The 12,957-nt window shown below is 31.0% G+C and overlaps 2 protein-coding genes across 8 annotated transcripts in view; one reads left to right on the top strand and one right to left on the bottom strand.

Annotated features, from left to right (window-relative positions):
• Nucleotides 1–1,660: 1,660 nt before the first annotated feature.
• gxylt1b (glucoside xylosyltransferase 1b) lies at nucleotides 1,661–11,036 on the bottom strand. Of its 4 annotated transcripts, none has more exons than XM_073946086.1 (8): nucleotides 10,989–11,036; nucleotides 10,773–10,889; nucleotides 8,706–8,892; nucleotides 7,425–7,556; nucleotides 5,695–5,946; nucleotides 4,955–5,078; nucleotides 4,701–4,873; nucleotides 1,661–2,312 (listed from the first exon to the last, which is right to left on the bottom strand). In XM_073946086.1, exons 3-8 carry the CDS (start codon nucleotides 8,844–8,846, stop codon nucleotides 2,151–2,153), a joined length of 984 nt encoding a protein of 327 aa, XP_073802187.1. In that variant the 5' UTR covers nucleotides 8,847–8,892; nucleotides 10,773–10,889; nucleotides 10,989–11,036; the 3' UTR covers nucleotides 1,661–2,150. The 4 variants fall into 4 exon arrangements, with proteins under 4 accessions (XP_073802187.1, XP_073802186.1, XP_073802185.1 ...); XM_073946085.1 differs by having other exon boundaries at nucleotides 10,748–10,889; XM_073946084.1 differs by having other exon boundaries at nucleotides 10,748–11,036.
• The window catches only part of pphln1 (periphilin 1), a 66,655-nt gene continuing 59,440 nt past the window's right edge, over nucleotides 5,743–12,957 (top strand). For 2 of the 4 annotated variants that reach the window (XM_073946688.1, XM_073946692.1), the window contains exon 1: nucleotides 10,338–10,442. The gene's annotated coding sequence lies outside the window, so the exon portion shown is untranslated. Of the gene's footprint in view, nucleotides 5,965–7,408; nucleotides 7,588–8,826; nucleotides 8,867–10,337; nucleotides 10,443–12,957 lie in introns of those variants that run through there. The other 2 variants (XM_073946693.1, XM_073946689.1) reach the window with 2 other exon arrangements.

A 12,957-nucleotide genomic window follows, 5' to 3' on the forward strand; every position in this document is an offset into this window, starting at 1 on the left:
ACACAAAAAAGTGCAATTTAGATTTTGTAATGCTGTCCATTTAACATAAGTTAACCCTCAAATGCATTTATTTAATAGCATTGAAAGTTTAGAATCAGGTGCCCTTTATTTATTTTATAACGTTCAGTTACATCTTCATATCAAGTGTTTTATTTCTAACTGAATGCTTCATATTTTAAATATAATGAAGTTGAACTTTAAACGCATTATGCAGTTATAATGTAATCTATTTCTAAGTACAACAGCATATTCATAAAATTAAAATAAAGATTTGTATTATGTACTATTATAGTATATACAGCAGGAAAAAAAAGAATTGAACACATCACCGTTTTTCTCAGAAAGCATATTTCTAAAGGTGTCATTGACTTGAAACTTTCCCTGGAACCAAAAGAATCTATATATGCAAAGAAAACAGATCTGATTAGTTGACAAATGAAGTTATGTGTAAGAAAATGAAATAACGCAGGGAAAAAGTATTGAACACATGAAGAAAGAAAGGTGTAGAAAGGCAGTGAAAGCCCAGACTACAGCTGAAATCTTCCAGTATGTTCTTCAGCAACTCTCTGCCCTTTGTCATTTTAAATTAATATTAGCTGCTTTAGTCCATCATCTACATTATCAGGATGATGAAGATGAAACCCGGGTGGACATTTCAGCAAGATGATGATCCAAAACACAGTAAACTCTCAAATGCTTTCAGAGAAAGAAAATCAAGCTGTGGAATAGCCTAACCAATCACTTGACTTGAATCCAATATAAAATACACATTAAAGATCAGATTTGATAGACGAGACGAGTTCAGTACTTTCTCCTTGTGTCGTTTCATTGTTATTACACATAACACATTTTTCAGATTTGTTTTGTTTTATTTTTATGTGTGTATTGTTTGGGTTTTCAATACAAATTCTGGTTCAATTCCATGTCAACAGCTCATTTAGAAATATTACTCACAGGAAAAAACATGATGTGTTCAATACTTATTTTCTCCGCTGTATGTGTATATTACACTTATTTTAGTAGGTACTAAATACAATACAATCAAGAATATTTACATTAGACTCTCTGGACAGACCGAATGGGTAAAAATGGCTACTAGTGTTGACAAAAGTACTGTATTGATTCCATATTCCATACGTATTGATACTAAATGTATTAAATGGCAGTATGAATACATGCAATGCTCTTACTAAGTTTTACTTTATTTATCCATTTATTCAGTGGCTCATTCGACAGGTTATGCTGTAAATTTTGTTAATTTTTTATTAGTTTAAAGATGCGATAGAAAAAGAAACACAAATTCTGTATAATCAGGAAAAATACAATCAAGAATATATATATTTTCTTAAAGAAAATGACTTGTTTTGAAGTTTGAAATTAGTTTATATATCATTTTTCTTTTTCATTTAACACAATTTGCACAATTTAAATTTGTAGCATTTGTAATTGTTATTACTTTTTATTGTATACATAGTTTTACATATTTGGTTTAAGTAAAATTAAATATTTTTATTAAATTAGAGCAACGTCATTAGATTTAAATCTTAAGCATTTATCTAAAAATGTATCTATTTTTATTTTTTCCCCCTCCATAGCTCGCTCAAATACACTTTTCTGCTTTTCTCCTTCTGTTTTAAACGATTAGCCAATGTTCATAGGGTTTAAATCTGATACGTTTTTTATTTCATATGAAAATAACGTGACAAACAAATATACAAACACATATTTACATTTTCAAGTATCTCCAGATTCATGCCATAACACTATGAAACAATCATAAAAGTAGTCAATATGGTTTGTGTGCAACAGTATTTTTGGATCAAAAGTCTTTAGACATCCTTTGTATAAGACAAAATTTGCCTCCTGTTTCTGGAGAGGAAGCTATACAGACTTTGAATGATGTTAAGGCTAATAAATAGTTCCATTTTTAATATGTGCGATCTTATAACAAAGTAAAAAAATTGAATGAAGAAATAATTTTCCTTGAGAAAAATCCCAGTAGATGTGCATTTCATCATTCAACCCCGTCCTTCATCATCTTTGAGTTTTCCAACTGAACATTCAGAGCTCACATTGCGGCAGAGCGGCTCATGTCCAGTTTCCGAGATTATATTTCAGCCATCATTCACCTACCATGACAGAATCACGTCTCAGTCACCTGGTGGAGTCGCTCTCTGGAGCCTCCTGACAGACTTTTGGAGTCCCGTGGTGAAGAAATGACTCGCTTTACCACAGTATGTGTGTGTCGTTTCATTCAGCGCCACTTCCAGCCGTGACAGCAGTGACTGTCTGAGATCCTCGCCAAATGTGTACTGCAAAAACAGTCATTTATTAGCTGTGGACAGGCCGAATGGCTAAAAATAGCTACTAGTGTTGTCAAAAAGTGCTGATATTTGTGAGTATTGATAATAAATGATAGAATATTGCTTTTTTTGCAGTATGGATACATGCAGTGTGTGAATTGTACATTGACGATCAAGGATCAACATATTTCGGTTAGTTTCTGTAATACATGCTTCAGTCATTTATGGATTTATTTTTTAATTGCTTCTAGCAATTAACAGCATTTTGAGGGATATTAAGTGTATTCTGACCTACAGTATTCTCTGATTAGCTATTTCAGATGGTACTGTAGGTCAGACTACAAACGTTATTAAGCATCTAATTTGACTTTACTTTCAGGCTAAATGTAGATCCAAACAACTATTTTTCTAGAAAACGAAGTCTCGTGAACACAAAGTCTATCAGTCCTGTAGATCTCCCAATTGTAGACTTTTTCCTCTAATATACTGATTGGTGGTCAAATGTATTTTTATATCATCTATTATTTTAATTATTAATATTTAAAATACATATTAGAGTGAAGTATTTCTCAGTATTAAAGAACTGACCCTCCACACATCTTGTTTTGACATTCTTCAGGGAGGATCAAGCGTTAATTAGGGGGGGTCAACCCCTCCCCATGCTCCCACTAATAAAATAGAATAAAATTAAATAATTTAAACTTCATTTCTGTGGCTCATTTTACAGGTTATGCTGCGAAATACATTAATTTTTAATGTTTCGTCAGTTTAAAGATCAAGCACCTGATGTGATAGGAAAAGAAACACAAATTCTGAATTCTCTACATGATCATTTGCTTAAATGGATTACTAAATATGTCAAATAAGTAAAAAAACACATGTTCAGAATCATTCAGAAAGTCTGTTCTGTCTAAAAGTGAAAGTAATCAGCTGTGTTAAAGTGACATTTGTGTTATAATTTGCTAATTACTGACATTTCACTTGTTTTCAACGATGCTTTACATTTTATATAAGTTAGGGTTGCAGTTTCTTCTATAATGTTAGAGAATTGTGAAATTTATTAAAATGCTGATTGGCATAACTTATTTGAATGTTACATGGTTCAAAATAGGGCTGCACAATATATTGTTTCAGAATCGATATCGCAATGTGCACATCTGCAATTGTCCCATTGCAAAATATGCCATTTTGTATCTGAATTATAGTTGATCGGGAGCTACAGGATTGTATTTAATTACTGTTTTTATACTAAATTTATACGATTTTAGAAGTTCTTTCTATGTTTTCTCACATAGAATTTTGTATTGTTTCTAGTTCAAATATCTAAATTTTAAATTAAAAACATAATGTAAAATTTAATAATGAATATTTCACTAACCCCACTGGTAGATAATTTTACTTGTTTTACGGGAAAAACTCTTCTGAACTTTCTTCTGAAGTTGAAAACTTCTTACTTGATCTAAGAATGTTTAGATATTTGGACTAGAAACAAGACAAAGCAAGGTAATGAAAGTATGTTTTGCCTTGTGATTATTCAATTTCTCTACCTGAATACTGTTAGACTTCCCAGAAAACCATCAAATAGTGCTATTCAAACCCTCTTGTGAAACTGTATTCATATCTCAATATTTCGGGTTCATACACATTTTTGCTACTAAAATTCCATGACTTTTTCAAGACTTTCAAGTAAATTTTCATGACCTAATGTTTCATGCAATGTCTACACATGTGGTAAAAGAAAAACAATGCATGTTCAAATTTATTACAGAATATCTTAAAACAGAACAATCTATTTAGTTTTGATTTATGTTTATATCTATGTAAAAATGATTAGATAAGGCTTTAACCGCACCAATAATGTGAGAGTATGTGATTGGCCAAAGACAGAATAGAAGTAAATAACCTATATTCAAGTATACAGATATGTATTTTCCATGACTTTTTCAAAACTTTGTGGGTTTTTCTGTTTCTACAAAACTTTGAGGCCTGGAAAATGCTATGTCAGAATTCCATGACTTCTCTAGGTATTCCATGACCGCATTAACCTGAATATTTTTTGCAGAAAAATAAAATATCGCAAAGTCAGATTTTTCCATTTTTTTGTGCAGCCCTATCGAAACAAAGAAAACAACAAATATTTAAATAATTAATTTTCATTTATAAAGTAAAAACTGAAAAAGTAGACCACTGAGCCATTTTATTAAGCTTTTAACTCAAAATGAAAATAGAAAGAAATAAAAATGTGCATGAATACTGTAAACTGAATAATGCGGAGGCTATATGTCCCTATGGTACAGAAAACTGTATTGATTATCGGTATTTTTTAAGTATTAGAAATTCCAGCATTGTGACAACACTAATAGCTACTAACAGTACTCCTCTGAATAAACTAATCACCTGTTCGAAAGCCTCATACACGGCTCTGAAGGCAGGCTGTTTGTCGCTGTGAAACACTCCTCTGTTTCCGTGAAGCACGAAAACACCCTCGTCTTCAGCAGGAGCGCAGTTGCTGCCATAGATGCAGTGATCGGGACGGTAGTTCCAGTGGCAGGGCAATGTATATACCATTTCTGGATGAAGACGCATGTCTGTTATTGAGACTTAAATGGCAGTTACAGATCAAGAAAAGAACATCCAGAAAAAAAAAGTACCTGGATTGTAATGGAAGATGATGTTAATGAGGTCTTGGTCACCCCAGGTGATGTTAAGCTTGTATTTTTGTAATAAAGGCATCAGGAGCTCATCCCAATGTAGACCAACAGGGGTCATGTCATTCTGTACATGGAGAAAAGGGAAAAAGAGCTGAACTTCATTCACAAGCCAAGAAAAAAAAAGGGAGTTTTGCCTCCCTCTTCTGGACTAAATTAGAATTACATGTTCAAATCCTATTAAAATAGTTCAAAAAGATGGTTCTCTTTCATATTGTTATTTTTATTATCACTGTATTTTCCTTTCTTTCCTGCCCATTGAATATTTGGTATGTGTGTGTATTACTTAAAAATACTACTACTAATAATTCCACTAATAATATTGTAATTTAATAAATAATGCGATTATAACTATCAGAGGAAATGATTTATGGGCACTAAATCATCCTGTTAGAATGATTTCTGGAAAAATGTGTCATTCTGATGGGAAAATTCAGCTTTGCACCAGAGAATTTACATTTTAAAATATACTCAAATAATTATTAATCTAAAATATACTAGGTTATATGAGCACAAGATATTATTAGATATTTTTGGCCACCATGAAGTTTAAAATTGTAACAAAAGATGTCGCATAGAATTTAAATGATTGGTCAAAAAATCAATTGCCCATTAAGCAAAATGCTGTTAAAACAAAGAACAGCTTTTCCCTAGACCTCACATAATCCCTCTTAAAATCTCACCTTGAATTGTGTGATTCGCATCCGGGTCAAGTTCATCAGCATGACGCCAGAGTTGATGCCCATTTTCCCATAATAGGGATGCCAGGAGAAGCGACTGTACCAGGCGATTCTGGGCTCCTCGTGTTCTGGAGCCATTGCTATTAACTGTGTGGAGTTAAAGAGCATCAGCATGTCCCAGATCAGCTCTACAGGCTGCAGGAAGAGCACATCTGTGTCCACATACAGCAAGGAGTCCAGTTCCCTCAGAATCATCTGTACACAGAAAAAAAGGTGACATATTATCTGAATATTTTCAGAAAGATTCTGCTTTTTAAAATGAGACCATGACTTCTTAAAAAAAGAGTTGTAAGCAATTTATGCATTGTTTTTTTTTACTTTTCAAAAAGTAAAGCAAAACATTATGTAATAACTGTAACCTTTTCAAATATACTGAATGATTAATCAAGCAAAATATATATTTATATGTGAATAATAATATTAATAATATATATATATATATATATATATATATATATATATATATATATATATATATATATATATATATATATATATATATATATATAATATTAAAGCTTTAAAATATTTCCATTGTAATAATATTTGCTTTGTTATCTTTATATTTTATATTGTTGTATTAATTATTAGATAATTATATAATTTGTTTTTTTCCCTTCTACTGTTTTAGGTTTTAATGTATATAAATAAAGATGACAAAAAACAGCTTTCGCTGAAAATAGCTGCACAGCATAATCTAAACATGAAGTTAAATCAAAAGAAAGTTACAGGGTGAATAAAAGACATAGAAGTTTTCACGATACATTATTTGTATTACAAGTTTTATAAATTGTTATGTTTAAATAAGCAAATGATGCATCCTTTGCATACACTTCACTCCATAATTCAGAATACATTCCAAACAGCCATGGAGGAAATAGAAAATGTAATTATTGGTAAAATCAAATGTTTGCTTTAATTATGCATTATTTGTATTAACTTGTCCCTCAAAAAAAACAAAAACAAAAAAAAACACGAATTATTAGCTTGATCAGTACCGAAGCCAAATCTGGACCTTATTTAACAAAATAACCTACAATAATGGTTCAAAAATTTGTAACCCAAATGTATATGTTAGGTAAAAATATTAAATAAAAACTTTAAAAATAGCAAAAATTAAGAGAAACAAAAATACATACAATTTTGTTAAAATGTTGTAGTTTGTAATTTTTTTTGCAATGTTATGCATGAATTTAAATGTATTATCCTTCTAGTTCTAAAGATGTTCTGAAGCTAAAATATTATTTTAATAAATATATGTTTAATAAATCTGTTTTGTTTAAATGCACCAATATATATTACTCATATTCACTGAGAAATGGATAAAAATAATTCTTATCAAAATGGGGTGGACTCATTTATGCTGAGCACTGTACATACAAACAAGGTCTTCATTATTATTAATATTTGGAACATGTCACTTTAGGGGCTTTGTAGAATTTAGATATTAATAAAACAAATAAGGTTTTGTGTGTTAAACTCAAGTGGAGATTTATGGCTCAGTGCATGAGAAAAAAATCTGCATTATAAATGAAGTCCAGACACAAAAAAGTGTGATTTGAATAGATTTCTTTATTTTCTCTGTGTAATGCAAAGAAAACCTTTGACAGGTGCATGAAAACCAGTGTTTTTACCTGCAGTGTGTCTCCTTAAATAGTTGCAGAAATACTCACGGGCAGGAAGAGTCTCTGTGAAGCACACGGTTTGAAAAGCTGACTCCACTCTTCATGGTGCTCATGGGGGAATGAAATGGGGTGAAGAACATAGCTGAATTTCCCTTGGATGAAAGCCGGCCAGGAATCCAGCTGTACAAGAGGAAAAATGGATTGGCAAAGGGTAAATCTTTCATCTCCTTACTGTTTCTCAATGCCTTAGCAGCAGATTACAGTGCACAGAGTTCACAGAGAAACTTTTTACCATCTGAAATGACACGTTTAACATTGCTAAAATGTGTTCCTGCCCCCCTTTGAATTATTTTTCTTTTTAAAATATTTCCCAAATGATGTTCAACAGAGCAAAGAGATTTTCACAGTATGTCTGGTAATATTTTTCTCTTGGAGAAAGTCTTTGTTTTATTTAAGGTCAAAATTATAAGCCCCTGTTAGCTATATTTTTTTCGATAGTCTACAGAACAAACCATTGTTATACAATAACTTGCCTAATTACCCTAACCTGCCTAGTTACCCTAATTAACCTAGTTAAGCCTTTAAATGTCACTTTAAGCTGTATAGAAGTGTCTTGAAGAATATCTAGTTAAATATTATTAACTGTCATTATGGCAAATATCAAATAAATCAGTTATTAGAAACGAGTTATTAAAACTATTATGTTTAGAAGTGGGGTGTAAAAGAATATTCTCTCCGTTAAACAGAAGTTGGGGAAAAAATAAACAGCGGGGCTAATAAATCAGGGGGGCTAATAATTCTGTCTTTAACGTAGTGAAAGTAAAAGCATTTATTATGGAAAACAATATATTATATTTCAAATAAATGCTGTTGTTTTGAATTTTCTTTTCATCAAAGAATCCTAAAATGCATAAAGATCAGCTTTTAATCACAGGATTAAATTACTTTAATAATTTTGTATCCAGGATTTCCACCTTTTTAATGCATAGGACAGTAGAGAGTATTGACAGCAGAGACAGGGGAAAGATCGGCATAGGACCTTGAGACGGGAATTGAACTGTGAGCAGCGGAGTGCATGTGTCAACACACTACCCACTACACCAATGGCGCCATCAATACATCACTATTTAAACTACATTCAGTCAGAAAAACATTATTACACATTGTTATAATAATTCACAATTTGACAGTTTTACTGTATTTTCAATCAAAACAGAACAAGCAGAATAGACTTCTTTTAAAGCCATTAAAAAAAAGCTTGCGGATCTGACATATTTGACTGATAATGTAAATGTATGCATGTCAGAATTGACAGTGGCTCCTACTAACATCTGCTTTAATGCTGGTTTGTAACTGTTGCTCTGCAAAGATGTGAAATCTCAAGGCTCTTTGGCTGAGCGTGACTGCAGTCTTCAGCATGTTGACCACTTCTCCGTGTCTCTCTCCACAGGCCACCGCTGCCAGATGCATCAGTACCTCCTCCTGGACAGGTGAGTTCGGATTCTGGACAACATCTCTGTAAACACCAGATGTTTTTATGTGTACACTAAAATATACATACAGTACATTACTTGAGTAAAAGTGTGTAAATTTATATTTATTCAGTTTTTAGATTAATATCAGTAATATTATTGACTAATATGAAAATGTTCAAATGATTTGTTTAAAATACAGTTTGTAAAGTAATATTTTCTGTCTTTTAGTAGATATATCACACGAGACTTGCTTTATTTACATTATTATTGATTTGTTTTGTAAACATTAAACAAAAGTTTAAAAGGTAGTATTTTTTATTTCACATATTACGTTTTTAGTTATGATACTACCAAAAGCATTCCACATAAATATGCAGATTTTTTTTTTAATTCTGCGCAAAAATAAGACAAAATGTCCGCAGATTGTGTCTGGCCCTAATGATTGGTGATAAATAGCTAATGAAAGCATTGATGAACGTACACACAGACACACACAGAGATCTCAATAAAGGCTACAACTTTGTTTCCTACAACTGGAAATATTTGAAATACTATTATACCTTCTAATAATCTGCAGTGGTTTTCTTTTTAGTTTTCAAATGTTCATTTGATCAATAATGTGATACAAATATTTTATGTTCAGAAATAGAAATACTTAGTTGTCAGAACAAAAGAAAAAGAGACATTTTTCAACAATGGTCAGTGAAAAGTGTGAAAAACTAAAAGAAACCAAAATTTGATGTAATCGGTTGTTAAATTCTGTTTTTGTTGCAAACATTATTTCCAAACAATATACATTTTTTTGTAATTAAAACTGCTAATTGAAACTTTTAGTTAAACTTGTAATTAACTTGAAATCAAAATGTTTAACTACATTAAAATAAGTGTTTTATTATTTGATTTGCAACTGTTTATAATCATTTGCAAAGCATATTAGATGTTTAATAATGAAAATTAATAATTGCCAATAATTTTAATTTATTTTGGATAAACATCACACACATTTTGTTCTAAATGTAAAACAAATCTCATAAATAAAACGATTGTATGTCTGTAACGAGTCTTTAAATGTGTGTGCATTGATAAGATATTGGGAAATAAGCTGTTTTAATTTTGCAGTTATCTTCTTAACACATTAAAATAAAAATAAAAGAATGAAGTATTTTCCTTTATAACAGTTTATTCAACAAAACACACAATAAACAACTGTTATTAAACATGCCTAAGAAGGAAAAGTGGCATTTCTTGTTTATTTATTTATTTGTGTATTTATTAATTGGTACAACAATGTTCCAAATAAATGGAACGTGCCATCTGTAAGTGTTGTATCTAGTTCAACTTTTAATCATTTATTTTTAATTTATCATTTAAATTTCGTTTTTATTACTTATTTAGGTTCAGGAGTTGAGTGAATGAACTGATCAAATTCACCAAGAGCTGCGTGACCTGTTTGCCTGTATAATATAATCTCGTGATCAGCTGAAACACAGGTGTGTGATAGAGGCGTGATCTCGCAGCTCGTGGTGTTTGTTGTGTTGCATTCACTGCTCGACATCTCAACAACACACTCCTTCACAACCAATCAGGCCAGGTAAGAGAGAACAAGAGTTTCTCGAGTCGGTGTGGAATTACACAGGCTGTTGTCATGAGCATAGCTTCCCTTTGAAGGGAATTTTAAGAGCTTCCTTTTGCAACTTCCTACTGCTTTTGTAAGAATTAATTAGGATAGTTTCTGGATAAATGCAATACAGCTGCAGGATTAACATTTGGATGTCCTATTTCCCCATACTGTGATACAAACACAGCGTATATTTATTTGTCATTGAACTACAAACCTCGTTTTGCATAAAACATCGTACAGACTTCTTAAACACAAAGTTAACCTTTTAAACTGACCTTTTTACAAACAAAATGAGTTTACCGGTGTGATGTGGTCGCGGTGGGTCGTTGTTTTGCTTTTGCTCCATTGAAGCTCTTCTGTTGCAGCGGCGCTCGAACTTGCTTAAATCCAGCTGAAAAACTTCCTTCGTCATGTTTACTGAACAGAAATACCAAAGATAAAAGAGCGACAACTATGCACAAACCAAATGTCCTAAGATATATACGCATTATAGGTGAAAAGTTGAAAAGTGCACACAAGTGTACTCGCCCACTACTGTCCGCTAGTGATGTCCGTTTCCTCAACGAGTCGTTCTATTGAGTCGAATGTTTTCTTTGAATCAGTTGAAGTGATTTACAGAACAAAAACACTTTAATAGTCCAATATTACAAATTCTATCATAATTTATTTAATAAGTTTAAAGATAATTTAGTACTTTTACAATTTAGATGCTAAATATATTTAGATCCTGAGTTGCCAACATCTGAATCGTGGTTATATTATTTATGAGCTTAATCATGGAGGTTACGCACTGAACATTATTATATTAAATAATGATAAATAAAAATGCATTATTCAAAAAACATACCTAATATATATCACCACTAAAACATTTAGAGATGCTAGAAGAGTCTATGGTGATGATGTGTTTACCTCAAAACGAGCTGTTCGAAAGAATCGACTCATCAAAATGATTCAGCATTCATCTCATTAACGACCACCACCATCCCCCCAGATACAAGTTCTTTCCCCAGAAGCGTGGGAAAGACTCTGCTAAGACTCTGCTTGCTAAGACAAACCCTTTCAGGTTATTTATTTATTATTTATTATATATATATATATATATATATATATATATATATATATATATATATATATATATATATATATATATATATATATATATATGTTTATATATATATATATATATATATATATATATTATCTTAACGTTATTACAATATTTCTGGTTTTATCTTTAAAAATGATTATACCTTTACCAATATGTAAAAAGACAAAACATTTCTGTATTTCAGTTTGTATTCCCCATGATATAAGTGCAAACTTTGCTGTAAAATAAAATGTAGCATTTACATTTGCAATTTACAACCACAATTTTAAAATGTAAAGTCCATACTATTTTTTTTATTTTATAAGTTGCAAAAATTTATTGATTTAAATTTAAATGTGTGTAAAATGTGGAAGCAGAAATTGTATGATTAAATGTTAAATTTTAATTTCCAATTATATTTACATACTTAAACTAGGATGTAATTTACATATTAAAATTATGGTTGCAAATTACAGAATTTCATTTTCATGTTGCACCAAACTTTGCACACGTCTTGCAAAATGCAAATTGAAAGCCAGAAATACATTGCTTTCCATGCTGCATTGCCGTTTTGCATATGACATTTTCTTTGTTTCTTAAACGTGTCTAAAATATAATTAGGACAAATATTATTTAAAGCATACATTTTGGACGGTACATGCATCAAATTAAACCTGTCTATTATGGTTTCAGTTTAATTTTGCAACTTGTATAGCATTAAAAAATAAAATTAGAATGTAATTTACATTTTAAAACCGCTTTTGAAAATGCCAAATGTAGAGGACATGATTTAATTAAAATTTTGCAACATGTCAGAGAGAATGTAAACTGAAATACAAAAATGTATTGCCATTTTGCTTCTCGTATACTTCCATATTGCAGCCTGCATTTGTACTTGTATTATTAACCATTAGGTGGACAGTAATAACAGAATTTTTTAGTAACTTCTAGTAATATATCAAGTAATAATGGGAGGGTATCAGTTATTAATACATTATTAATACAAGTATCTTTAAAATAGTAACAGGCTTTCTGCAGGTTGTAAAAACATTTCAAGACTACTAGACCTTTTCTGTTTTTTTCAGTGAATATGTAAAAATATTTTTAAATCAATATACATTTACTCTAAAAGCAAAATGATGTTGGTAGGTGATTTGGACCAGCAGTTTAATAGTGACCTAAGTAGTATTTAATAGGTTTATACAGTACTATGTACTTTAATGTTGGAACAGATCCCGACACACGCCGCTAGACAGCACTACTAACTCGGTTTAGTGGTCTTGTGCCCACAGAATATACATTTTCCTGTACTTTAGCAGACTTTTTTTTATTCAACGTGATAAATAAGCTACTAGTCAGTCAGCAATTTGAACTGTTTTAAGGCATTAAATCGTT

This window comes from Danio rerio, chromosome 4, assembly GCF_049306965.1.
Source record: "Danio rerio strain Tuebingen ecotype United States chromosome 4, GRCz12tu, whole genome shotgun sequence".
In the NCBI taxonomy this organism is placed as follows: Eukaryota; Metazoa; Chordata; class Actinopteri; order Cypriniformes; family Danionidae; genus Danio; species Danio rerio.